General features: G+C 36.4%; 1 protein-coding gene across 1 annotated transcript; it reads right to left on the reverse strand.

Annotated features, from left to right (window-relative positions):
- Window positions 1-27,772, reverse strand: LOC121405987 (C-Jun-amino-terminal kinase-interacting protein 1-like). The gene is given in 12 exon segments (XM_041596983.1): window positions 1-647; window positions 1,342-1,446; window positions 3,141-3,259; window positions 3,518-3,744; window positions 15,734-15,988; window positions 17,041-17,229; window positions 17,232-17,330; window positions 22,495-22,632; window positions 23,954-24,050; window positions 25,256-25,539; window positions 25,743-25,864; window positions 27,616-27,772. Coding segments are annotated over 12 exon segments (1,791 nt in total). The 5' UTR covers window positions 27,699-27,772; the 3' UTR covers window positions 1-574.
- Between the last annotated feature and the right edge of the window lie 201 nt (window positions 27,773-27,973).

Here is a 27,973-nt window from a genome sequence, read left to right on the forward strand (position 1 = left end):
ATCACCAGTCGTTCTTAAAGTCGCTCTTAACTTACGAACAGCTTTATGAAACACCCGCCAGGTGAGATAAATACTGCATTTATTCTAGAGCGCTTAAAAACTTCTGATACCATGTCACATGCTCTATAAGAAAAGTATAATTAAATTCCTATATGGTATGAATCTCAGTAAAACACAGCGCAGAATTGTTGACCACAGTATTTCAGAATACACACTGTACTTACATTACTACTGCAAGGCTGTGGTAATAGCACATTGCTGTGGAAATATGTGAATACTACGATAGGATAGATGTCTACTGCAGGACTGGTTGGTCTAGGAAATAGAGCTAGAACTGAACTGGAAGCAGCCTAGCCTGGAACTCAGCAAAGCCTGGTGTCACCTGCAAGGATGGTCTGGTCTACGACTAGAACTGCCTTTTTTTAATGCAGCACTGCAAGCAGCCCTTGGAATGGTATTCTTTGGAACTTGTGTAGTCTAGGAACTTGGTGTACAGCACTGGAAGCAGCCCAACTACAGTCTGTAACTTGGTGATGTCTATGCTAGGAACGGTAAGATCTAAGAGTGCCTATCATCATTCTAGATAGATGTCTTCTGTAGGATTGGTGTAGTCTAGGAATTCAGCATAGAACCGTTTAAAAGCAGCACTGTGAATAAAACAGACAAAAAAACATAAATATAGTATGGTTGAGCAATAGACTTTTGTTTAACTTCATTCAGAATCAAAACATATTTCTCTCTCTTTCTCTCTCACTCTCTCTTTTGTGGCTATTGCTGTAATTAAAATAATTTGGAGTTGTGAACAATAATGAACATTAAATGGCAATAACATGGCAAGCAAGACATGCATCATTTGCAATGTCTGTAATGAATTTAAAGGCCACCGCACACCTTACGACACGACTGGTCGCCGACTGGCTTGCGACTGAGTGAGGGGAGATGAGTCGCAAGGCAGTCATATGCCTCGACACCGCACACCTTGCGATCCGACTACTACGCTGTCTGCGACTCACGCATGCGCTTTTTGCTTTTTGCCATAACAACTGAGAAAATGCGCTTACTACTGCGTATGCACGTTGTTTATCATATACGCGTCGTACAACTTGCTGTCTGATTGGCTGGAAGTTGGATTGAGCTTGCGATCCAGTCATAAGGATTCGACATGTCAAATCCTTCCGATTTTCCTTGCGACTTGTCTCTGACCGGTCTGCGACTGCGAAGCTGACAAGCGCTGTGACGTCACATCTCCCCTCACTCAGTCGCCAACCAGTCGGGTCGTAAGGTGTGCGGTGGCCTTAAGGAACACCATCCTAAATAAGAGATAACTTAAGAACTACTTACCCCATGGCTTCCGCGAGCGGTTGTCCACTCTGTGCGTTTTCTGTTATGAATACGTGGCAAGCGAATCGTCTATCGTTGGGATGTTTGGTGATGAATCCAAAGTATCTGATTGAAAAAATGATATAAACATTTCCAGAATTATAGAAAAAACATACAAATACAATTCTTGAAGGAGAGAAAATAAGTCAAAATTAAAAAAAATAACTTTCTTCTAATCATCTTACACAGAAAAGTTAAGTATGGATAAAAACATAAGATAAAATGTATCATAATGGCAAAATTTTAACAAAAAGGTGCATTTGTAAACGATGATTTTTTCTTATTGTTTTGCCAATTTAGACAGAGTAAGGACTAGTTTGTGGTGCTTAGAACCTATGAAGTATTAACCCTTTTCGTGCTGATGTTGCAATCTTCCACATTCGTACAATTCAACTCAACAATCATACTAATTAGTTTTCTCCTCTAACTTCAAATTAGAGAAGCTTATAAAAGGCAATAGTTTTTGATTAACAATTAAACATCAAAATAATATTTATCAATGGTGCAATATAAAAATATTGAATTAAAGAAGTTAACATGGAAAAATCGTCATTATTATACCCCCAAAATTAATTCAGTGTGCAAAGAGTAAAAGCGCTTATGTACACCTTTTTTTTCATGGAATGCTCCCCAGATTCATGTAGCCATGATGATGTTACTGTTAAGACGATCTGAGAATGTAGCCCCCTGCTTGCCAGAAACGTGGTATACAAAAAATGAATGTTTAAGAGTGCAATGGACAGAATACTTCATGAGGTGAAAGATGAAATGATCCATTCAACGAGGCGTAGCCAAGTTGAATGGATCATTATTTCATCTTTCGCCGAATGAAGTATTCTGTCCATTGCACGAATGAAAAAACATTCATTATTTGGTTTAATAATAATAATAATTAAAGATTTGTATAGCGCACATATCTGTCGATGACACTCAAGGCGCACAATTAACTTATATAAAACAGAAATGAAATAAATAAATACCAAAAAAAAAAAAATTAACAAACTGACAAGAAAAATACAAAATCAGTTAAAGTTGGTAGTCAAAATAACAATTCGGGCTTATCTCACAACAGTTAAGGAAATGCTTCCCTCATGAGGAAAGTCTTTAATTTTTTGTGGAATAGCTCTCTTGACTGGCACAACTTAATGTCCGATGGGATTGAATTCCACAAACGGGGACCAGCAACGGAAAAAGATCTGTCACCCCAAGACCTTTTCACTCTAACTTGTTGGAGCTGGTGAACATTCCCTGAACGAAGACCGGGTCTACATGATCTCTTTACCCCCAGAAGATCTGATAGGTACACTGGTGAATGGTTTGGTCAACATGTATATGACACCTAAAATTTTTTTTTTTTCATATGAAATTTATGAATTACGATGCAAAACATGCTCGTGTGGTGCGAGTTCGGTCTGTTGATTGTTACATCATCACAACATGCGCACTGCTTGTGAAATACACAACCGATCAAATGTTTTGGCATATCGGTACAGTAAACGGTAATGCTTGTAGAGCCTTTGGGGTGTAATCGTGATCCTTCAGCTAGATTTTTCTTTTTCAGGCAAGATCGCGATTCACCGTCATTAAGCAAGCAGTGAGCTATCGGTAAGGCTCCAGTGAGGCAATGCTGGGGAAGAGAGAGCGCACGCACGGAACAGTTTGATTCCGATGAGCGTGTACATTCTAAAATGGTGGTGCCATTTGTTTTCCATAGTTGCGACTGATTGGATCGATCGCCCTCCTTTGTGAAATAGACTCACTTTGAGCTTTGCGGATGGAAGCCACAGTATGATATATTCTTGAGGGAAAAGTAGTAGTTGTGTCCTTTTGGTTTCCCGCTCAGGAATTTCTCCACCTTCTTCCTCACCGAATCCTTTCGCTGTAAAAAGGAATAAATGGATCGTAAAATTATTTGCTGTATATGCTGACAATATCATGGTGATTTTTTTTTCTTTGCTCATTTGTAGTTCCACTCTGCGTATGATCAGAAAAAGGTCATTGGTACTATGGTGGTTTAACATTTAATGAATTAAGCACCAACTATGATGTCGTGATTATTCATGTATTCGAAATGGTCTATTTGCATTTTGCACTTGTTAAGAGTTAACTTTCCCTCAAACAAAAATCTACGACGTACCTCCTCCGGTTTCGGAGATTTCGACTGGTCAATCATTCTGACCCCGTTGTCGCTGATTTCTAGAATGCACTTTGTCGGGGGTCGAAGGTCAGGGGTCATCCTCCGGGCCATAACGACCTTCTGCATAGCCCTGCATAAAACTTCATTGCCTCTGTGAAAGGGCGTTTCTACTGAACCAAGGAATTGCAGTCGGAATCTGCTTATATGAACCCTCTTGATTGGTGCGCCTGCATGATGAAATAAATCAAACATAAGATTTATATGAATCTGTTTTCACTCCTCAAAATGGCAACAATTTGATGACATAAATGGGGGAAAAAAGAATAAATCAATCTGTTTTCACTCCTCCAAATAACCCCCGGCATACAAACAGTTGCGATTGATCTGATCAACCACTCTTCATTGGTGCGCCTGCATGATGAAATAAATCAAACATAAGATTTATATGAATCTGTTTTCACTCCTCAAAATGGCAACAATTTGATGATATAAATGGGGAAAAAAAGAATAAATCAATCTGTTTTCACTCCTCCAAATAACCCCGGCATACAAACAGTTGCGATTGATCTGATCAACCACTCTTCATTGGTGCGCCTGCATGATGAAATAAATCAAACATAAGATTTATATGAATCTGTTTTCACTCCTCAAAATGGCAACAATTTGATGACATAAATGGGGAAAAAAAGAATAAATCAATCTGTTTTCACTCCTCCAAATAGCCCCCAGCTTACAAACAGTTGCGATCGATCTGATCAACCACTCTTCATTGGTGCACCTGCATGATGAAATAAATAAAACATAAGATTTATATGAATCTGTTTTCACTCCTCAAAATGGCAACAATTTGATGATATAAATGGGGAAAAAAAGAATAAATCAATCTGTTTTCACTCCTCCAAATAGCCCCCAGCTTACAAACAGTTGCGATCGATCTGATCAACCACTCTTCATTGGTGCACCTGCATGATGAAATAAATCAAACATAAGATTTATATGAATCTGTTTTCACTCCTCAAAATGGCAATAATTTGATGATATAAATGGGGAAAAAAGAATAAATCAATCTGTTTTCACTCCTCCAAATAACCCCGGCTTACAAACAGTTGCGATCGATCTGATCAACCACTCTTCATTGGTGCACTTGCATGATGAAATAAATAAAACATAAGATTTATATGAATCTGTTTTCACTCCTCAAAATGGCAACAATTTGATGATATAAATGGGGAAAAAAAGAATAAATCAATCTGTTTTCACTCCTCCAAATAACCCCGGCATACGAACAGTTGCCATTGATCTGATCAACCACTCTTCATTGGTGTGCCTGCATGATGAAATAAATCAAACATAAGATTTATATGAATCTGTTTTCACTCCTCAAAATGGCAACAATTTGATGATATAAATGGGGAAAAAAAGAATAAATCAATCTGTTTTCACTCCTCCAAATAGCCCCCAGCTTACAAACAGTTGCGATCAATCTGATCAACCACTCTTCATTGGTGCACCTGCATGATGAAATAAATAAAACATAAGATTTATATGAATCTGTTTTCACTCCTCAAAATGGCAATAATTTGATGATATAAATGGGGAAAAAAAGAATAAATCAATCTGTTTTCACTCCTCCAAATAACCCCGGCTTACAAACAGTTGCGATCGATCTGATCAACCACTCTTCATTGGTGTGCCTGCATGATGAAATAAATCAAACACAAGATTTATATGAATCTGTTTTCACTCCTCAAAATGGCAACAATTTGATGACATAAATGGGGAAAAAAAGAATAAATCAATCTGTTTTCACTCCTCCAAATAGCCCCCGGCTTACAAACAGTTGCGATTGATCTGATCAACCACTCTTCATTGGTGCGCCTGCATGATGAAATAAATCAAACATAAGATTTATATGAATCTGTTTTCACTCCTCAAAATGGCAACAATTTGATGACATAAATGGGGAAAAAAAGAATAAATCAATCTGTTTTCACTCCTCCAAATAACCCCGGCTTACAAACAGTTGCGATTGATCTGATCAACCACTCTTCATTGGTGCGCCTGCATGATGAAATAAATCAAACATAAGATTTATATGAATCTGTTTTCACTCCTCAAAATGGCAACAATTTGATGACATAAATGGGGAAAAAAAGAATAAATCAATCTGTTTTCACTCCTCCAAATAGCCCCCGGCTTACAAACAGTTGCGATTGATCTGATCAACCACTCTTCATTGGTGCGCCTGCATGATGAAATAAATCAAACATAAGATTGATATGAATCTGTTTTCACTCCTCAAAATGGCAACAATTTGATGATATAAATGGGGAAAAAAAGAATAAATCAATCTGTTTTCACTCCTCCAAATAACCCCGGCTTACAAACAGTTGCGATCGATCTGATCAACCACTCTTCATTGGTGTGCCTGCATGATGAAATAAATCAAACATAAGATTTATATGAATCTGTTTTCACTCCTCAAAATGGCAACAATTTGATGATATAAATGGGGAAAAATAGAATAAATCAATCTGTTTTCACTCCTCCAAATAACCCCGGCTTACAAACAGTTGCGATCGATCTGATCAACCACTCTTCATTGGTGCACTTGCATGATGAAATAAATAAAACATAAGATTTATATGAATCTGTTTTCACTCCTCAAAATGGCAACAATTTGATGATATAAATGGGGAAAAAAAGAATAAATCAATCTGTTTTCACTCCTCCAAATAACCCCCGGCATACGAACAGTTGCCATTGATCTGATCAACCACTCTTCATTGGTGCGCCTGCATGATGAAATAAATCAAACATAAGATTTATATGAATCTGTTTTCACTCCTCAAAATGGCAACAATTTGATGATATAAATGGGGAAAAAAAGAATAAATCAATCTGTTTTCACTCCTCCAAATAGCCCCCGGCTTACAAACAGTTGCGATTGATCTGATCAACCACTCTTCATTGGTGCGCCTGCATGATGAAATAAATCAAACATAAGATTTATATGAATCTGTTTTCACTCCTCAAAATGGCAATAATTTGATGATATAAATGGGGAAAAAAAGAATAAATCAATCTGTTTTCACTCCTCCAAATAACCCCGGCTTACAAACAGTTGCGATCGATCTGATCAACCACTCTTCATTGGTGCACTTGCATGATGAAATAAATAAAACATAAGATTTATATGAATCTGTTTTCACTCCTCAAAATGGCAACAATTTGATGATATAAATGGGGAAAAAAAGAATAAATCAATCTGTTTTCACTCCTCCAAATAACCCCCGGCATACGAACAGTTGCCATTGATCTGATCAACCACTCTTCATTGGTGTGCCTGCATGATGAAATAAATCAAACATAAGATTTATATGAATCTGTTTTCACTCCTCAAAATGGCAACAATTTGATGATATAAATGGGGAAAAAAAGAATAAATCAATCTGTTTTCACTCCTCCAAATAACCCCGGCATACGAACAGTTGCCATTGATCTGATCAACCACTCTTCATTGGTGTGCCTGCATGATGAAATAAATCAAACATAAGATTTATATGAATCTGTTTTCACTCCTCAAAATGGCAACAATTTGATGATATAAATGGGGAAAAAAAGAATAAATCAATCTGTTTTCACTCCTCCAAATAGCCCCCAGCTTACAAACAGTTGCGATCAATCTGATCAACCACTCTTCATTGGTGCACCTGCATGATGAAATAAATAAAACATAAGATTTATATGAATCTGTTTTCACTCCTCAAAATGGCAATAATTTGATGATATAAATGGGGAAAAAAAGAATAAATCAATCTGTTTTCACTCCTCCAAATAACCCCGGCTTACAAACAGTTGCGATCGATCTGATCAACCACTCTTCATTGGTGTGCCTGCATGACGAAATAAATCAAACATAAGATTTATATGAATCTGTTTTCACTCCTCAAAATGGCAACAATTTGATGATATAAATGGGGAAAAAAAGAATAAATCAATCTGTTTTCACTCCTCCAAATAACCCCGCTTACAAACAGTTGCGATCGATCTGATCAACCACTCTTCATTGGTGCACCTGCATGATGAAATAAATAAAACATAAGATTTATATGAATCTGTTTTCACTCCTCAAAATGGCAACAATTTGATGATATAAATGGGGAAAAAAAGAATAAATCAATCTGTTTTCACTCCTCGAAATAACCCCGGCATACAAACAGTTGCCATTGATCTGATCAACCACTCTTCATTGGTGTGCCTGCATGATGAAATAAATCAAACATAAGATTTATATGAATCTGTTTTCACTCCTCAAAATGGCAATAATTTGATGATATAAATGGGGAAAAAAAGAATAAATCAATCTGTTTTCACTCCTCCAAATAACCCCGGCTTACAAACAGTTGCGATCGATCTGATCAACCACTCTTCATTGGTGTGCCTGCATGATGAAATAAATCAAACACAAGATTTATATGAATCTGTTTTCACTCCTCAAAATGGCAACAATTTGATGACATAAATGGGGAAAAAAAGAATAAATCAATCTGTTTTCACTCCTCCAAATAGCCCCCGGCTTACAAACAGTTGCGATTGATCTGATCAACCACTCTTCATTGGTGCGCCTGCATGATGAAATAAATCAAACATAAGATTTATATGAATCTGTTTTCACTCCTCATAATGGCAACAATTTGATGATATAAATGGGGAAAAAAAGAATAAATCAATCTGTTTTCACTCCTCCAAATAACCCCGGCTTACAAACAGTTGCGATTGATCTGATCAACCACTCTTCATTGGTGCGCCTGCATGATGAAATAAATCAAACATAAGATTTATATGAATCTGTTTTCACTCCTCAAAATGGCAACAATTTGATGATATAAATGGGGAAAAAAAGAATAAATCAATCTGTTTTCACTCCTCCAAATAGCCCCCGGCATACAAACAGTTGCAATTGATCTGATCAACCACTCTTCATTGGTGTACCTGCATGATGAAATAAATCAAACATAAGATTTATATGAATCTGTTTTCACTCCTCAAAATGGCAACAATTTGATGATATAAATGGGGAAAAAAAGAATAAATCAATCTGTTTTCACTCCTCCAAATAACCCCGGCTTACAAACAGTTGCGATCGATCTGATCAACCACTCTTCATTGGTGTGCCTGCATGATGAAATAAATCAAACATAAGATTTATATGAATCTGTTTTCACTCCTCAAAATGGCAACAATTTGATGATATAAATGGGGAAAAATAGAATAAATCAATCTGTTTTCACTCCTCCAAATAACCCCGGCTTACAAACAGTTGCGATCGATCTGATCAACCACTCTTCATTGGTGCACTTGCATGATGAAATAAATAAAACATAAGATTTATATGAATCTGTTTTCACTCCTCAAAATGGCAACAATTTGATGATATAAATGGGGAAAAAAAGAATAAATCAATCTGTTTTCACTCCTCCAAATAACCCCGGCATACGAACAGTTGCCATTGATCTGATCAACCACTCTTCATTGGTGTGCCTGCATGATGAAATAAATCAAACATAAGATTTATATGAATCTGTTTTCACTCCTCAAAATGGCAACAATTTGATGATATAAATGGGGAAAAAAAGAATAAATCAATCTGTTTTCACTCCTCCAAATAGCCCCCAGCTTACAAACAGTTGCGATCGATCTGATCAACCACTCTTCATTGGTGCACCTGCATGATGAAATAAATCAAACATAAGATTTATATGAATCTGTTTTCACTCCTCAAAATGGCAATAATTTGATGATATAAATGGGGAAAAAAAGAATAAATCAATCTGTTTTCACTCCTCCAAATAACCCCGGCTTACAAACAGTTGCGATCGATCTGATCAACCACTCTTCATTGGTGTGCCTGCATGATGAAATAAATCAAACATAAGATTTATATGAATCTGTTTTCACTCCTCAAGATGGCAACAATTTGATGATATAAATGGGGAAAAAAAGAATAAATCAATCTGTTTTCACTCCTCCAAATAGCCCCCGGCTTACAAACAGTTGCGATTGATCTGATCAACCACTCTTCATTGGTGCGCCTGCATGATGAAATAAATCAAACATAAGATTTATATGAATCTGTTTTCACTCCTCAAAATGGCAACAATTTGATGACATAAATGGGGAAAAAAAGAATAAATCAATCTGTTTTCACTCCTCCAAAATACCCCGGCATACAAACAGTTGCGATCGATCTGATCAACCACTCTTCATTGGTGCACCTGCATGATGAAATAAATCAAACATAAGATTTATATGAATCTGTTTTCACTCCTCAAAATGGCAACAATTTGATGATATAAATGGGGAAAAAAAGAATAAATCAATCTGTTTTCACTCCTCCAAATAACCCCCGGCATACAAACAGTTGCGATTGATCTGATCAACCACTCTTCATTGGTGCGCCTGCATGATGAAATAAATCAAACATAAGATTTATATGAATCTGTTTTCACTCCTCAAAATGGCAATAATTTGATGACATAAATGGGGAAAAAAAGAATAAATCAATCTGTTTTCACTCCTCCAAATAACCCCGGCTTACAAACAGTTGCGATTGATCTGATCAACCACTCTTCATTGGTGCGCCTGCATGATGAAATAAATCAAACATAAGATTTATATGAATCTGTTTTCACTCCTCAAAATGGCAACAATTTGATGACATAAATGGGGAAAAAAAGAATAAATCAATCTGTTTTCACTCCTCCAAATAGCCCCCGGCTTACAAACAGTTGCGATTGATCTGATCAACCACTCTTCATTGGTGCGCCTGCATGATGAAATAAATCAAACATAAGATTTATATGAATCTGTTTTCACTCCTCAAGATGGCAACAATTTGATGATATAAATGGGGAAAAAAAGAATAAATCAATCTGTCTTCACTCCTCCAAATAGCCCCCGCTTACAAACAGTTGCGATTGATCTGATCAACCACTCTTCATTGGTGCGCCTGCATGATGAAATAAATCAAACATAAGATTTATATGAATCTGTTTTCACTCCTCAAAATGGCAACAATTTGATGATATAAATGGGGAAAAAAAGAATAAATCAATCTGTTTTCACTCCTCCAAATAACCCCGGCTTACAAACAGTTGCGATCGATCTGATCAACCACTCTTCATTGGTGCACCTGCATGATGAAATAAATAAAACATAAGATTTATATGAATCTGTTTTCACTCCTCAAAATGGCAACAATTTGATGATATAAATGGGGAAAAAAAGAATAAATCAATCTGTTTTCACTCCTCCAAATAACCCCCGGCATACAAACAGTTGCGATTGATCTGATCAACCACTCTTCATTGGTGCGCCTGCATGATGAAATAAATCAAACATAAGATTTATATGAATCTGTTTTCACTCCTCAAAATGGCAATAATTTGATGATATAAATGGGGAAAAAAGAATAAATCAATCTGTTTTCACTCCTCCAAATAACCCCGGCTTACAAACAGTTGCGATTGATCTGATCAACCACTCTTCATTGGTGCGCCTGCATGATGAAATAAATCAAACATAAGATTTATATGAATCTGTTTTCACTCCTCAAAATGGCAACAATTTGATGACATAAATGGGGAAAAAAAGAATAAATCAATCTGTTTTCACTCCTCCAAATAGCCCCCGGCTTACAAACAGTTGCGATTGATCTGATCAACCACTCTTCATTGGTGCGCCTGCATGATGAAATAAATCAAACATAAGATTTATATGAATCTGTTTTCACTCCTCAAAATGGCAACAATTTGATGACATAAATGGGGAAAAAAAGAATAAATCAATCTGTTTTCACTCCTCCAAATAACCCCGGCTTACAAACAGTTGCGATTGATCTGATCAACCACTCTTCATTGGTGCGCCTGCATGATGAAATAAATCAAACATAAGATTTATATGAATCTGTTTTCACTCCTCAAAATGGCAACAATTTGATGATATAAATGGGGAAAAAAAGAATAAATCAATCTGTTTTCACTCCTCCAAATAACCCCGCATACAAACAGTTGCGATTGATCTGATCAACCACTCTTCATTGGTGCGCCTGCATGATGAAATAAATCAAACATAAGATTTATATGAATCTGTTTTCACTCCTCAAAATGGCAACAATTTGATGACATAAATGGGGAAAAAAAGAATAAATCAATCTGTTTTCACTCCTCCAAATAGCCCCGGCTTACAAACAGTTGCAATTGATCTGATCAACCACTCTTCATTGGTGTGCCTGCATGATGAAATAAATCAAACATAAGATTTATATGAATCTGTTTTCACTCCTCAAAATGGCAACAATTTGATGATATAAATGGGGAAAAAAAGAATAAATCAATCTGTTTTCACTCCTCCAAATAACCCCGGCATACAAACAGTTGCGATTGATCTGATCAACCACTCTTCATTGGTGCGCCTGCATGATGAAATAAATCAAACATAAGATTTATATGAATCTGTTTTCACTCCTCAAGATGGCAACAATTTGATGATATAAATGGGGAAAAAAAGAATAAATCAATCTGTCTTCACTCCTCCAAAATTGCCCCCGGCATACAAACAGTTGCGATTGATCTGATCAACCACTCTTCATTGGTGCGCCTGCATGATGAAATAAATCAAACATAAGATTTATATGAATCTGTTTTCACTCCTCAAAATGGCAACAATTTGATGACATAAATGGGGAAAAAAAGAATAAATCAATCTGTTTTCACTCCTCCAAATAACCCCGGCTTACAAACAGTTGCGATCGATCTGATCAACCACTCTTCATTGGTGCACCTGCATGATGAAATAAATAAAACATAAGATTTATATGAATCTGTTTTCACTCCTCAAAATGGCAACAATTTGATGATATAAATGGGGAAAAAAAGAATAAATCAATCTGTTTTCACTCCTCCAAATAACCCCGGCATACAAACAGTTGCGATTGATCTGATCAACCACTCTTCATTGGTGCGCCTGCATGATGAAATAAATCAAACATAAGATTTATATGAATCTGTTTTCACTCCTCAAAATGGCAACAATTTGATGACATAAATGGGGAAAAAAAGAATAAATCAATCTGTTTTCACTCCTCCAAATAACCCCGGCATACAAACAGTTGCGATTGATCTGATCAACCACTCTTCATTGGTGCGCCTGCATGATGAAATAAATCAAACATAACATTTATATGAATCTGTTTTCACTCCTCAAAATGGCAACAATTTGATGACATAAATGGGGAAAAAAAGAATAAATCAATCTGTTCTCACTCCTCCAAATAACCCCCGGCTTACAAACAGTTGCCATTGATCTGATCAACCACTATTCATTGGTGCACCTGCATGATGAAATAAATAAAACATAAGATTTATATGAATCTGTTTTCACTCCTCAAAATGGCAATAATTCGATGATATAAATGGGGAAAAAAAGAATAAATCAATCTGTTTTCACTCCTCCAAATAACCCCGGCTTACAAACAGTTGCGATTGATCTGATCAACCACTCTTCATTGGTGCGCCTGCATGATGAAATAAATCAAACATAAGATTTATATGAATCTGTTTTCACTCCTCAAAATGGCAACAATTTGATGATATAAATGGGGAAAAAAAGAATAAATCAATCTGTTTTCACTCCTCCAAATAGCCCCCGGCATACAAACAGTTGCGATTGATCTGATCAACCACTCTTCATTGGTGCGCTTGCATGATGAAATAAATCAAACATAAGATTTATATGAATCTGTTTTCACTCCTCAAAATGGCAACAATTTGATGATATAAATGGGGAAAAAAAGAATAAATCAATCTGTTTTCACTCCTCCAAATAACCCCGGCATACGAACAGTTGCCATTGATCTGATCAACCACTCTTCATTGGTGCGCCTGCATGATGAAATAAATCAAACATAAGATTTATATGAATCTGTTTTCACTCCTCAAAATGGCAACAATTTGATGATATAAATGGGGAAAAAAAGAATAAATCAATCTGTTTTCACTCCTCCAAATAGCCCCCAGCTTACAAACAGTTGCGATCGATCTGATCAACCACTCTTCATTGGTGCACCTGCATGATGAAATAAATCAAACATAAGATTGATATGAATCTGTTTTCACTCCTCAAAATGGCAATAATTTGATGATATAAATGGGGAAAAAAAGAATAAATCAATCTGTTTTCACTCCTCCAAATAACCCCGGCTTACAAACAGTTGCGATCGATCTGATCAACCACTCTTCATTGGTGTGCCTGCATGATGAAATAAATCAAACATAAGATTTATATGAATCTGTTTTCACTCCTCAAGATGGCAACAATTTGATGATATAAATGGGGAAAAAAAGAATAAATCAATCTGTCTTCACTCCTCCAAATAGCCCCCGGCTTACAAACAGTTGCGATTGATCTGATCAACCACTCTTCATTGGTGTGCCTGCATGACGAAATAAATCAAACATAAGATTTATATGAATCTGTTTTCACTCCTCAAAATGGCAACAATTTGATGATATAAATGGGGAAAAAAAGAATAAATCAATCTGTTTTCACTCCTCCAAATAACCCCGGCTTACAAACAGTTGCGATCGATCTGATCAACCACTCTTCATTGGTGCACCTGCATGATGAAATAAATAAAACATAAGATTTATATGAATCTGTTTTCACTCCTCAAAATGGCAACAATTTGATGATATAAATGGGAAAAAAAGAATAAATCAATCTGTTTTCACTCCTCCAAATAACCCCGGCATACAAACAGTTGCCATTGATCTGATCAACCACTCTTCATTGGTGTGCCTGCATGATGAAATAAATCAAACATAAGATTTATATGAATCTGTTTTCACTCCTCAAAATGGCAATAATTTGATGATATAAATGGGGAAAAAAAGAATAAATCAATCTGTTTTCACTCCTCCAAATAACCCCGCTTACAAACAGTTGCGATTGATCTGATCAACCACTCTTCATTGGTGCGCCTGCATGATGAAATAAATCAAACATAAGATTTATATGAATCTGTTTTCACTCCTCAAAATGGCAACAATTTGATGATATAAATGGGGGGAAAAAAGAATAAATCAATCTGTTTTCACTCCTCCAAATAGCCCCCGGCTTACAAACAGTTGCGATTGATCTGATCAACCACTCTTCATTGGTGCGCCTGCATGATGAAATAAATCAAACATAAGATTTATATGAATCTGTTTTCACTCCTCAAAATGGCAACAATTTGATGATATAAATGGGGAAAAAAAGAATAAATCAATCTGTTTTCACTCCTCCAAATAACCCCGCTTACAAACAGTTGCGATTGATCTGATCAACCACTCTTCATTGGTGCGCCTGCATGATGAAATAAATCAAACATAAGATTTATATGAATCTGTTTTCACTCCTCAAAATGGCAACAATTTGATGACATAAATGGGGAAAAAAAAATAAATCAATCTGTTTTCACTCCTCCAAATAGCCCCCGGCTTACAAACAGTTGCGATTGATCTGATCAACCACTCTTCATTGGTGCGCCTGCATGATGAAATAAATCAAACATAAGATTTATATGAATCTGTTTTCACTCCTCAAAATGGCAACAATTTGATGACATAAATGGGGAAAAAAGAATAAATCAATCTGTTTTCACTCCTCCAAATAACCCCGGCATACAAACAGTTGCGATTGATCTGATCAACCACTCTTCATTGGTGCGCCTGCATGATGAAATAAATCAAACATAAGATTTATATGAATCTGTTTTCACTCCTCAAAATGGCAACAATTTGATGACATAAATGGGGGAAAAAAAGAATAAATCAATCTGTTTTCACTCCTCCATATAGCCCCCGGCTTACAAACAATTGCGATTGAACTGATCAACCACAAATATAGAAAGCCAGCAATATCAACATCGAAAATACATCTTTGTTCAAAACATTTTCAAGACGTGATGTATATTCATACATTGATCTTTACCTTTAAAATTCAGTGCAGTGTGCTTCTCTTTGTTAACAAAGGACATTATGCAAATTTCCTGTAGAAAATATTATGACGTTGAGAGATTTCCATGTACTTGATATTGATCAGATCAATCGCAACTCTTTGTCAGACAGGGCCCTGGTCAGGCTCCGAACTCATGAATAAGATTCTACTTACCCGGCTGACCATCGACTTCCATAGTATACTCTCTCACATATTTGCTTGGGAAACAGCCCTCGTCTCCGGTCCTCAGGTTGATACCCTCATACCAGAGGTCATCCCCTTTGACCTCTACATAGACCGGGTCGTCCTTGTCCAGGAGTATCTCGTCGTCGTGGCGAGGGAAGAAGCGATAGAGGGCCTTGTGGGATTGCACCTTGAGTTCTCCGTCGATCACCAAGGTTACGGGCTGGAAGCACGGTTGTTCATCATCTGGAATGACGATAATATAAAGATTAAAGGAGGATGAAACCTTTGGAACAAGATAGCTTGTGTGACAACAGAAAAATCAAAGAAATAGATCAACGAAAGTTTGAGAAAAATCAGACAAATAATGAGAAAGTTATGAGCATTTAAATATTGCAATCACTAATGCTATGGAGATCCTCAAATTGGCAATGCGACAAAGATGTGCGATGTCACTTGTGAACAACTTTCCCCATTACTATAGTATAAATTTCACTTAAATTGCCTCTTTTATCACATCTACATGTACATGTATCAGTAGATCATGTGTTCTTTCTAAAGGAGGGCATGTAATACAGATTTTTAAAGAATACATCATGGATAAAGAGTTTGTATCACCATAAGAAAAAGCAAAAAGAGACATTTTGAGGGTATTTTATAGTCCATCAAAGGGAAAGTTGTTCACATGTGACATCACACATCCTTGTCGCATTACCAATAGGATGATCTCCATAGCATTAGTGATTGCAATATTCAAATGCTCATAACTTTCTCATTATTTGTCAGATTTTTCTCTAACTTTCTTTGTTCTTATTCTTTGATTTTCCTGTTTCGAAACAAGCCTACTTGTTCCAAAGGTTTCATTTCCCTTTTAAGATAAATGCCAGTTGTGGTAATGATTCTAAAATGAGTTTGCACAGCACCCAATAAAATGACCATTTCATTGTTTGTATATATGAATAAAAAAAGAGCCAAAGGATTCTGGATAAAATTGTGCAATTGCTGAGAAATCAAATAAGCATGGGTTTATTAAAAGTCAAATGTCGGGTATTTATCCAAGCAAAAATAATACACTGTCCCACGTGTGCTTACCTGTGTTGGTGGTTTAGAGTACAGTGTGATCAGATATCAGCTTATATTTCATGATTTCAAAAATTTTAGTTTATGCAACTGTGCCAGATCTAGACCCATAATGTTATAGTGACAATCAATCTTGATTATAAATTAAAAATTTTCTTGTAAAATTTGTGTTTACTGCAACTGTTTTCACTCGGTAATCTTTAGCACTGATATTTCACCTGAAGGGTCGTTATCCTTTGGAGGCGGTGGTCTCCGGAACTGAGGCGCAGCCCGTTTGATCGAGAACGTCTTCTTCTTCCGGAGGCTCTCCGGACTGGAGTCCTCTTGTAGGAGGAGGTTGGTGTTGGAAAGGAAGGGGGTGAAGTGGGGCGAGATGGATTCTACAATCGGGCGTGGCACCTCCTCTGGGGAAGGACAGGGTCCGGGACGGGGGCAGAGGTGTGGGAGAGGGTGGCGGCTGGGAGGGTTAGTTGGCTTGGCCGAGAGGGCTGAGATGAGGCCTGTGGTACTGTAAAGCATAGATATATGAAGGTACATGTCAGTCCATACTTTATTTTCATCAAAATCGTTACATTGAACATCCCTCTCATAAATAATTATAATCATAATGAAATCAGTTAGGTATCATCTTCGCAATCTAGGATTTATCCGGAAATATTTATCTAAGTCTGCGACCGAAAAGATAGTACATGCCTTGAATCCCTCCCGCCTTGATTTTGTAATGCCCTTTTGTTTAATTTACCGCAGGCTCAGTTACATAAGCTTCAGAATGCAGCCGCTCGCATTGTCACTTTGTAAAGGGCAGTTCCATAAAATAGTAAACCTTTTGGTCAAAATTTCAAAATCCTACAAACAAAACAAATTAGGTATCACATGAAAGCTAAGAAACTGAAATGTATAAATCTGAAAGAAATAATTTCAAACAATGTATCGTTTCATTTTGACAAGGCATTGAAATCACCATAGCAACAAAACAGAATTTTACTTACTTTCAAAGGTCAAGTTTGCAACAAATTTTAAACCTTTTATAAGCTTTGAAATAATTAAAGTTGGATGTTGTCCAAGTTGTTATTATGTCAGGTTTCTAAAAAATAAGTTAGGTTTTTTCTATTTTTCTTAACTTTCTTAAACCGAATATATTAAAAGCAGGCACTTTCAAATGTACGTCCGACCCCTTTTCACATACACTTTTTTTCTTACAAGCAAAACAAAAGCAGATAAATTTTCCCAAAGTCAGATGCAAAGCAAGCTTGGTTTGTTTAATATATACACCAGAAGGTAGCTCACCACTAGTCTGGGATTTCAAGTTAAGTGGGGGTCGGACGTACAACTTTTTTGTACGTCCGACCCCCTGTACGTCCGACCCCTTTGAAACTTTTTTTTATGAAGTTATCTTTCACTGCTCAGATGTTTTTTGCAAAAGTTTAATATCATAACATCTTTTACTCATATCAATCTTTCAAAATTGAATACAAATTTCAATTTCAATCTAGTTTAAAATGACATTTTTTGTATTTCTTAACCCAACAAATACTGGGGGCAAAATTCACCTTCCATCTTTAACATTTTGCATGATAGTTCTTTAACACACCTTGATATCGCTGTATAGTTTTATTGGTTTTTTCTTTGAAGTCTTGCACAAGTTTTGAGACAAATTTCACAAAGAATACCTCACATTTTTGACAACATGTAGATTTTCAATATCTACTCAATATCTATTCAATGGAAACTGCCTGCCTTTATCTCAAATTATCACATACATGTAACTTAATGAATTTAGTGGTAATTATGACTGAATAATAGCCTGCAGAAAATTATAAAAGAAAATAAAAATCAAAAACCTACAAATACATGAGAAATTTAATAAACAAAGAAGTTCCATATAAAAGTAGAAATTGCCCCTTCCCCTCAATCTCAGGTACAGCAATTGCCCCTCTATGAGAAATAGATCTGCCCATTTGCTATAATGATACATGGATGTCTAGACTATTCTACTTTTGCCTATAGGGGTGTAAGTTAAGAAAATGTGAAGGGTTATTCATTTAATTTTGACTTGTTCTCATTTCTTTATTTCTGCATCAACCTTATTCAAACTTGGTACAAATGATCCTTGGTTGATACCATGTGTGTGTTGATGAGGTCAAAGGTCATCTAGGGGTCAAAAGGTCAAAAGATAGGAGGCCATTTAGTCATTTTCTGACAGATTTTGTTTAAATCAATTTTTTTGTTTGCATCAATATTGTTCAAACTTGAAATACAAAATCAGAGGGTAATACAATATTTTTGTTTTAAGATGATAATTTCTAAGGTTATTTAGGGTCAAAAAGTCACTTTTGCTCATTTTGTTATTCAAGGTCAATTGTTCAAGCTTTCTAGGGGTCAAAAGTTAACTGTTGATACTGGTAGTTTTTTTATGTGTATTGTATTCAAATGTATTCGAACTTGGAACAAATTATCAGTGGGTAGTACCACATATTTGTTAAAGAGGATGGAGAGGTCGAATGTCATCTAGGTGTAGAAATGTCAAATGACATATTTCTGCATTAATTTTGCCCAAACTTGGAACAAAACGATCAGTGGGAATAATTACGTGTTCTTGGGGATGGAGAGATCAAAGGTCATCTAGGGGTCAAAAGGTCATATTGCATGTTTTTTTTATTGCAACATCAGGGAAGACTCATGGTTCGTAACCCACCTTGTAAAAACAAAGTTTGTAACAGAACAAGTTTTTTTTAATGTTGAAGAAATTCTTTGTCATGTCTTTTGCAAACCATTAAAAAAAATACATTTTACTTGAAGTTTAACAGTATCCTGCATTGTGTGAATAGTTAAGTTGTTTCATTATTGATGTGATCTAAAAATGTAGATATCAAAATGGAAACAGTTTAAACCCACTGACTCATTTGTAATAGATATGAGGTGCATTTTGCTTGACTGTAAGAAAATCAGTATGGGGGTCGGACGTACACTGTCTGAATGCATGTCAACTTTAATCAAGCATAACTCTTCACCAGCATCAGATTCATTTGTTAATTCCGTCTTATGTGAAAGACAACTAACCAAACAGTATGTATATTAAAAAAATCCAGTTTAGAATGTCTATGTTTTGTGTAACTGATCTTCAAAGGGGGTCGGACGTACAGTGTGCAAATATTTTGCACAATGTACGTCCGACCCCTTCAAAGTGTACGTCCGACCCCAAATAGATCAGCCTGTAACTAAAGCAAGGCAATGCCTATCAATTTCTTTGCTTCATTTCTTGTAAGATTCATCCTTTAGCTAACAGCTCATATTAGAATTTTAGTACCTGCAACACAAAAATCACAGAGATTTTGACATGAAATCTAAAAGCATAAAACCTGCTTTCGTCTGATGTACGTCCGACCCCTCACATTTTTGCCCATATTTTCTATTCTTCATATTGCAGCCTGGTCCTGTCATGGTGTAATGATAACCTAGGTCACATGTTATGATATACTAAAATAAATAAAACACTGCTATCAAATTAAAGGAGATACAGCTCTTAAATGTGTCCGAATGTACGTCCGACCTTTATGGAATGACCCTAAAGTAAACGCTCACATATCACCCCCATCTTGTATTCGCTGCACTGGCTCCCTATCAAAAACCGGATTATCTTTAAGATTTTGTTGCTTGCCTTTCATAGTATTCGTGGATCAGCACCACAATACAGTCTTTCATTTACCAATCACTACAGACCAGGCAGATCTTTGCGCTCATCCACCTCTGGCTTCCTTATCATTCCAAATGTTTCAAAAACTTGGGGGCAAAGATCATTTGCTGTTGCATGCCCCACTTTGTGGAATAGCCTTCCTGAAGACATAAAAAAAATGTACCTCTGTCGAAACTTTCAAAAATCTTCTAAAAACTTTGCTATTTAACTCTTAGCTCTTTATGCGCCTTGAGCACTCTACAGAGTGAATTTGGCGCTTTACAAGTCTCATTATTATTATTATTAATTAGCTGGATTTATAAAGTGTTTTGGCCGACTGCAACAAAATCGCAGAGTGTGCGCCAACCTGCAATGCACGGCAACTGTGACCAGATACAAAGAATTGAATTGAATTGAATTTATTGAATTTCCACAATCAAAATCAAAGTGTATAAAGTAAGCATATTATAATGCAGTGAGGGGATAACAAAAGTAAAATTACTTATCTAATGCTGAAGAATCAGACCACATCTCAGACATTCAACATGTCAAAATTTCCTGCTATTTTTCTACCTTTTTTAAATTTTAGACAATCAGATTTGTCCAACACGATGATATCGCAACTAATTTGCTTTCCTGCTGCAGCACAGACAGCATATGTCTTTAGTAAAGGAGGAGCCATGGAAATGCAGAGCTGTTGCAATGCGCTGGCCAGCGATGCAATTGCACCGAGATGCTATTGGCAATTTGCTGCAATTGGATATTTGTGCAATTGTATTGCTTAGAGAAATGCCAGCTTTGGTAACAATCTCAAAATGAGTTCAAAAAGATTAGAATCCAATAAATAAAATAACTACCCAAATGTTACATGTACTGTATATGTGACAAATGGCCCTGGAAGAAAATGTGTAATTGCTGAGTAATGAGCAAAATAACACATTACTTCATCAAATGTTAGGTATATTACCAAGCAACATTAACACACTGTTCAACATATGCTTTTCTTTGTTAGTGATCGCATGTGTTTGCAGTTTTCAACGAAGATTTCATTTTTTTTACCGGTGTTTTGGCTCAGTTGGTAGAGCGTCTATCTCCGAACCAGAAGGTGGGGAGTTCAAACCAAAAGACATTAAAAAGATGGGAGGTGCTGCTACCCTGCCAGGTCCACGATCAAATGGGCGAAACAAATTTTCGGAAGATTTCTTTCAAACAATAAAATATGGATTTTCGATAAGTTTTTGGAAATGTACAAGACCTAGATCTTTGATAACAGGGTGACAATTAACCTTGATTTTCAAAGACTGTCTCCTGAAATAATTGTTTGCTGCAACTACATTCTCTTACCTTTAAAGGACAAGTCCACCACAACAAAATGTGGATTTGAATAAAAAGAGAAAAATCCAACAAGCACAACACTGAAAATTTCATCAAAATCAGACGAAAAATAAGAAAGTTATTTTTAAGTTTCGCTTTATTTCACAGATAGTTCTATTTACATCCTGGTTGGTATGCAAATGAAGGAACTGATGACATCACTCACTCACTATTTCTTTTGTATTTTATTATATGAAATATGAAATATTCTAATTTTCTCCTCATTGTCCAGTGAAACAAACTTATTTCATCAATCGTGAAATAAGTCGTGCCTCTACATGTGAAATTACCATTGTTTAACATTTTATGTTTCAGTAGAGTTGGTCCTTATTATCAAATCTGTAAAAATTGAAATATTATAATTAAAACAATAGAAAACAAAAGAAATAGTGAGTGAGGGACATCATCGATTCTCTCATTTGCAATGTGACTAAATTGTGCATATAATTATTTTGTGAAAAATAAGCGAAACTTTAATATGTCATAACTTTCTTATTTTACATCAAATTTTGATGAAATTTTCAGTGTTGTGCTAGTTTGGTTTTTTCTCTATTATTCAAATCAACATTTTTCTGGGGTGGACTTGACCTTTAAGGGTGCATATTTTATGAAATGCATAGATTACCTTTTCCTGGTGTGTCTGGTGATGTCACCGGTGAGGGCGATGACTGGGGCTGACAGTTGTCCGTTGGCGACTGAGAATCGTCAGTTGGTGAGGCAAGAGGCCTCTGTTCGGCGGCAAGTAATTCGGCTTGGAGGTTAGCTGTGTGATATTGATACCGTTTCATATGTGTAAAACCTCAGTGTAACGACAACATTAAAATCAAATCGATGATTTTCCTTATAACAATTTATAAGACTTATTATAATAGCATTCATGACAATAATGGTATATCTACCCAGGGTAACCACTTCAGTTCCGAAAATTGTTCTCCCAGCGGGCCCTGCTATCATTATTACCCGGCTAAGCTAGGCTACCTATTCAAGTGCACAGAGCTTTTTAAGAAATCACTTCCTGCTGGTACCCATTTACCTCTCTCTCCTGAGCCGCGTGCAGCACACTGTGGATGAATTCCTTGCTGAAGGAAATTACGCCATGGCAGGGATTTGAACCCACGACCCTCTGTTTCAAAGTCCAAAGACTAACCCACTGGGCCACGACGCTCCACTCTTGTGTGATATCAATACACATCTCACTAAAGTCAAACAAATATTTTTCTCTATATACTAACCATTTAAAATTCAGCTATGTACTATCAATATCAATACAATGATTTGCTTTATAATTAAAACTTAGTAAACTTCACTTTGCATCACCAACAACAACCCAAGATGTCATTCCACATAATGATACTTTAAAACTTTGTGGTGTCATATAAACATTAGTTATTGATGACTCAAGTGTGTTGTGTAATATCAATATCAATTTCAATGTGGCCTTTCATTGACAAATCATGGGGGAATCAAGACTAATCTCAGAACAGAGAAGGAACTCAAGTCTTTCACTCAGCTGCATGCCTGGGGGTGTTATGTACAGTAATAGACGCCAGCAAGTCTGGGAGGTCTATAGGAGAGCAATAGTTAGTAGATCAGAAGTAAACTGTGCATTTTCACTTTGAAATATGTAACTTCACAGAGGTTATTTATTTTGGTTTAGCAATCAAGAGACCTGCTATGAGTCTAGGAATTGGGATTGTTGGAAACTGGTACTGCGATGATGTGAAGTAAATAACAATCACGTGTTCGGTCAAATTTGTGCTGTCCAAACTTATATTGCATAAGTCTGACAGGCACTCATGACGGACGGATTATATTACGCAAATCAATTGGCCTTTTGCAAATTTCATATTGATTCAATTTCCCTATGATTTGTCAGTGGCTGGGCCCTTTAATACAACATAAGTAACACTCTACATAATAGTGCAAGCCGCTTAATTACCCGACCAATGCTTTGATACTTGAACCATCCATACTTGCAAATGTATCAATAACTTACACAAATATGTATAAATCAAATATGGTAGCCCAAATTTATGCCAGTGCCTCTTGAAATAAAGAAAAGTCAGATGATTTACAAGACTTACCTGGAACTTGAGTTGGCATCTGTGGCAGCTTGCGTGCTTTTCTTCTTGATTTTCTTCTTCGTTCACCTGACCGTTGACCTGAACTGTGTTCGTTTTCCTGCCCGAGTAAGAGAAAAAAACGATAGCTTTTTAGAGATTCATTCATCTACCATTCACTTGATGCAATACTTCCCAGGGAGTGGATATTGTGAGTAGGTAAGGAAAATGTCATTCTTAAAAACCTAAATCCATGCTCGCTTAGCACTTGGAGGGACTAGACTTTAATTACAACAATACTCCCCAGGGAGTGGATATTGTGAGTAGGCAATGAAAATGTCATTCGTAAAAATCTGAATCCATGCTTGCTTAGCACTTGGAGTGACTAGACTTGAATTACATATAACCCCCAGGGAGTGTATATTGTGTGTAAGCTATGAAAATGGCAACTTGGAGTGACTAGACTTGAATTACTATATTACCCAGGGAGTGGATATTGTGTGTAAGCTATGAAAATGGCAACTTGGAGTGACTAGACTTGAATTACTATATTACCCAGGGAGTGGATATTGTGTGTAAGCTAGGAAAATGGCAACTTGGAGTGACTAGACTTGAATTACTATAATATTCCCCAGGGAGTGGATATGGAGTGGATATTGTGTGTAAGAAAGGAAAATGTCATTCATAAAAACCTCAATCCAAGCTTGCTTAGCACTTGGAGTGACTACAGTACATGTAGTCTTTAATCACTATAATACTCCCCAGGGAGAGTGGATGTGGAGGTAAGCAAGAATCTGATGACTGAGATAATATAACAAGAATCTCTACACAATGTCCATCCATGTTAGCTTAATAAATGGACTGACCTGAATTATTGTAATACTCCCCAGGGAGTGGGGAATGTGTACAGGCAAGCAAGCATCAAATGAATAGGATTTATGATTATATACATGTATCTGAAAATTACCTAGGGACACTATCCCAATTTAGAGCTCTATGGAATCTCCACCCATATTGGTGTAGGAATCAAAAATGCTGTAATACTTCCCAGGAGGTGGAGATTGTGCTTGGGCAAGCAAAAATCTGATAAGTAGGATAATAACATGTAAATTTATAAAGCACTTAATAAAAATGTTTCAATGTATCGAGAGCTTCATAAAAGTGGATTACTAATCATCATACTTTACATTTAATCGAATAGCAGCCACTATCATCAACTATCAACAGGTATAACTGTATATGACGAGTGTATTTGAAAAAGAAACGTTAACAAGTTTAAGAAATAGAAATATCATCATCAGTCATCATCAGTTATGAGTTTCATACCTTGGAACTTGCTCTTCTTCTCCGAGAACTTTCCTTTGCTTTACTTGGCGATCCCCTTCCTTTCTCCCTATCTTTACTCTCTCCCGTCCCCTTCTCATTCTTCCTCCCCATCCTCTCATCGTCCAGTATAGTGAGGAGTTTCTTTGCCTCGTCTCCGGGGTCGTCATCAGGATGGTACGGTCTCCTTCCCTCAGAGAGCTCTAGCTCGATCATGTCCTCCCGGACCTTCTCTGTTTGAGAGCCATCTTTTGAGCTGGACGTCGAACCTATCCGCCTTGGTGTATCTACGACAAATGATACAACAGCTAATAACAATAATAACCAAGTGGAATTCATCCCATCATGACTCCAATTTACTTTGTATAAAATGCAGTCTAATAAAGATCGGAATATCCTCTACGCTCAGTTCCTATTACTTGTCCTATAAAAGATGATAGATGCTTTAAATATGAAACAGACGGTACATGTACAAAGGGGGTGAACTTACTGTATAATGTGAATGAGTCGTTACTGAATACTGAGCCAGTAGGGGACCTTGCTGATTTCTCGTAACTGAATATATCCTCACTTTGAAAGCTGTCCAGACTCAGATCATGTGTCAGTCTGTAACTGCAATGGATTATGGAAAGGAACACAATCAAAATGATGAGATTCATAATTAAAATATTTATAAAAATATCCATACCATCATAATGTAAAATGAAATGTAGTGAACTTGTGAGTTGTGTGCAAACCTTAAAAGTCACTATTTAAAGAATTAAAGTCTCTTTTCTGCCAGAAACTTTTCTTTATTACAGCATGGCCAAAAAACATTCAGCCGCAATCTAATTAGATCTGCCAGACACAGTACCAGTCATGATAAGTTTCAAATCGTCTCATGTGTGAAGGATTCATATGCACCTGGTGCACGCGAATCTTTCACACCCTTTTTACTAAAATAACTATGACTTTACATCAAAGCTAAGAATTCTACTTGTTCTATAACACTTACCGAACCATATGGATCGTTCGTTGAATTCTCTTTGCTGTTTTTTTAATAAAATAAGAGCATTTTTCGTGATCTTCACGTAGATAACTTCTGCTCAGCGTGGATATCAATTTTTGCCTAAAGAGGGCGCGGGATATTATTCACCAAGCCGGTAGGCACTTAAGAACCAAGTTTGAAAGGATACTCGTAAAATTATGTCACTCTCGCCGATGAATATTCATTAGATCGTGGTCGTGCGTGTTCAATACACACTGAGTGCATGCATGCAGAGAGTTTGTATTGAACACGCACGACCACGATCTAATGAATATTCATCGCGACAGTGACGTAATTTTACGAGTGTCCTTTCAAACTTGGTTCTTAAGTGCCTACCGTACCTTTGTTTACGGTCTTGCAAGCTAGCTGCATTCTAGGCGATCAGCATTATTTTCTTGCTCGTTCAATCCACTTTCATCATCATCTTGTCAAAAGATGGCGTACTTTACCAATAAGTATATACATGAGATGCAACCTGTTGATTTTTGGTACAATTTCCTATTATGCGCTGACGACTTGAATTGAGAATGTTCGATACGAAAAATTGCTTTTCGCTTGTTGTTTGCGTACTTTCCACCGCAGTATTAAGGACGGATCGAACGGAGTATCCTGGTTGAGACTTGGAGGTAAGCGATAAAAACACTTTTATAAACAATTTCCAATTCATTTTTAAAACAAACTTAAATCATTAAAATAATAATACGATAGTGGAGAAATACTGAAACGTTTGGCGTTTTTCATTCCCTCACATTCGTGTGATGAATGAAAACGTCAAAGTCCACTATGAAACCACATGCGTTGTGCGAGGTTAGTATTACTAACCTCGCATGTTGTGTGAGTGACACAGTACATGAGTCATGTTTTTTTATTTTATAGATGAAATCAACTATTGTTTGGTCTAATTTCAATGTGATAAATTCTATCACTTTTAACAAATTTATAACTGACAAATATCCAATATCAATAACTTGACAAGAGACGTAACGAACAGGAATATGATTTATAATTTTTTTGCAATCATTTTTAAGCCAAATTTTCCATGATTTCATTTTGGGCGAGCCATGCTTTTATTCTAATAACAGATGAATGGCAGGAACTGAAAATTAGTTGAATCAACAAAAAAATATGATAACAGAAAACACATAATACTGATGTGTATTTTTCAACAATGCTTTATGCAAATCAAGAAAATATGATCTGATGATTGACGCTCAACTACCCTACATCTAATGTATATAGGCGGGACTGCAGTAATTATTTTCAATACAATTGTTATTTCAATTCAGCCTTACGCAGTATCATTCGCAAAGAAAAAAAGTTGAAATGTAGAACAAACCTATATGAATCCATTGTCGATCGAAAAACCGAACATTTTTGTGAAGTTTCCCAGTCATTATCGGCGAAATCCTGCTCTCCCATCTCACAGACTGTTGTCTCTCGCAGCGGACGTCAACGGCCTGCCATATATTCTATTGACGTCATAAGATAATGAGCAGCTAAATGGCGAGTGCGTAAAAGCATCTTATTATTTTCTGACATCATCTCATCTTTAACATATGATCTGCATCTGAGAATCGTCTCATAAAATGACTCGTCAGATGTTTTATCTGGCAATGTCTATTCAAACAGACAGTCACCATAGTAACATTCAGACATCTGTGCTTCTCAGCCAAATCATTATCAACATAGTCGAC

The sequence above is a fragment of the Lytechinus variegatus genome, chromosome 19 (genome assembly GCF_018143015.1).
Source record: "Lytechinus variegatus isolate NC3 chromosome 19, Lvar_3.0, whole genome shotgun sequence".
NCBI classification, from domain to species: domain Eukaryota; kingdom Metazoa; phylum Echinodermata; class Echinoidea; order Temnopleuroida; family Toxopneustidae; genus Lytechinus; species Lytechinus variegatus.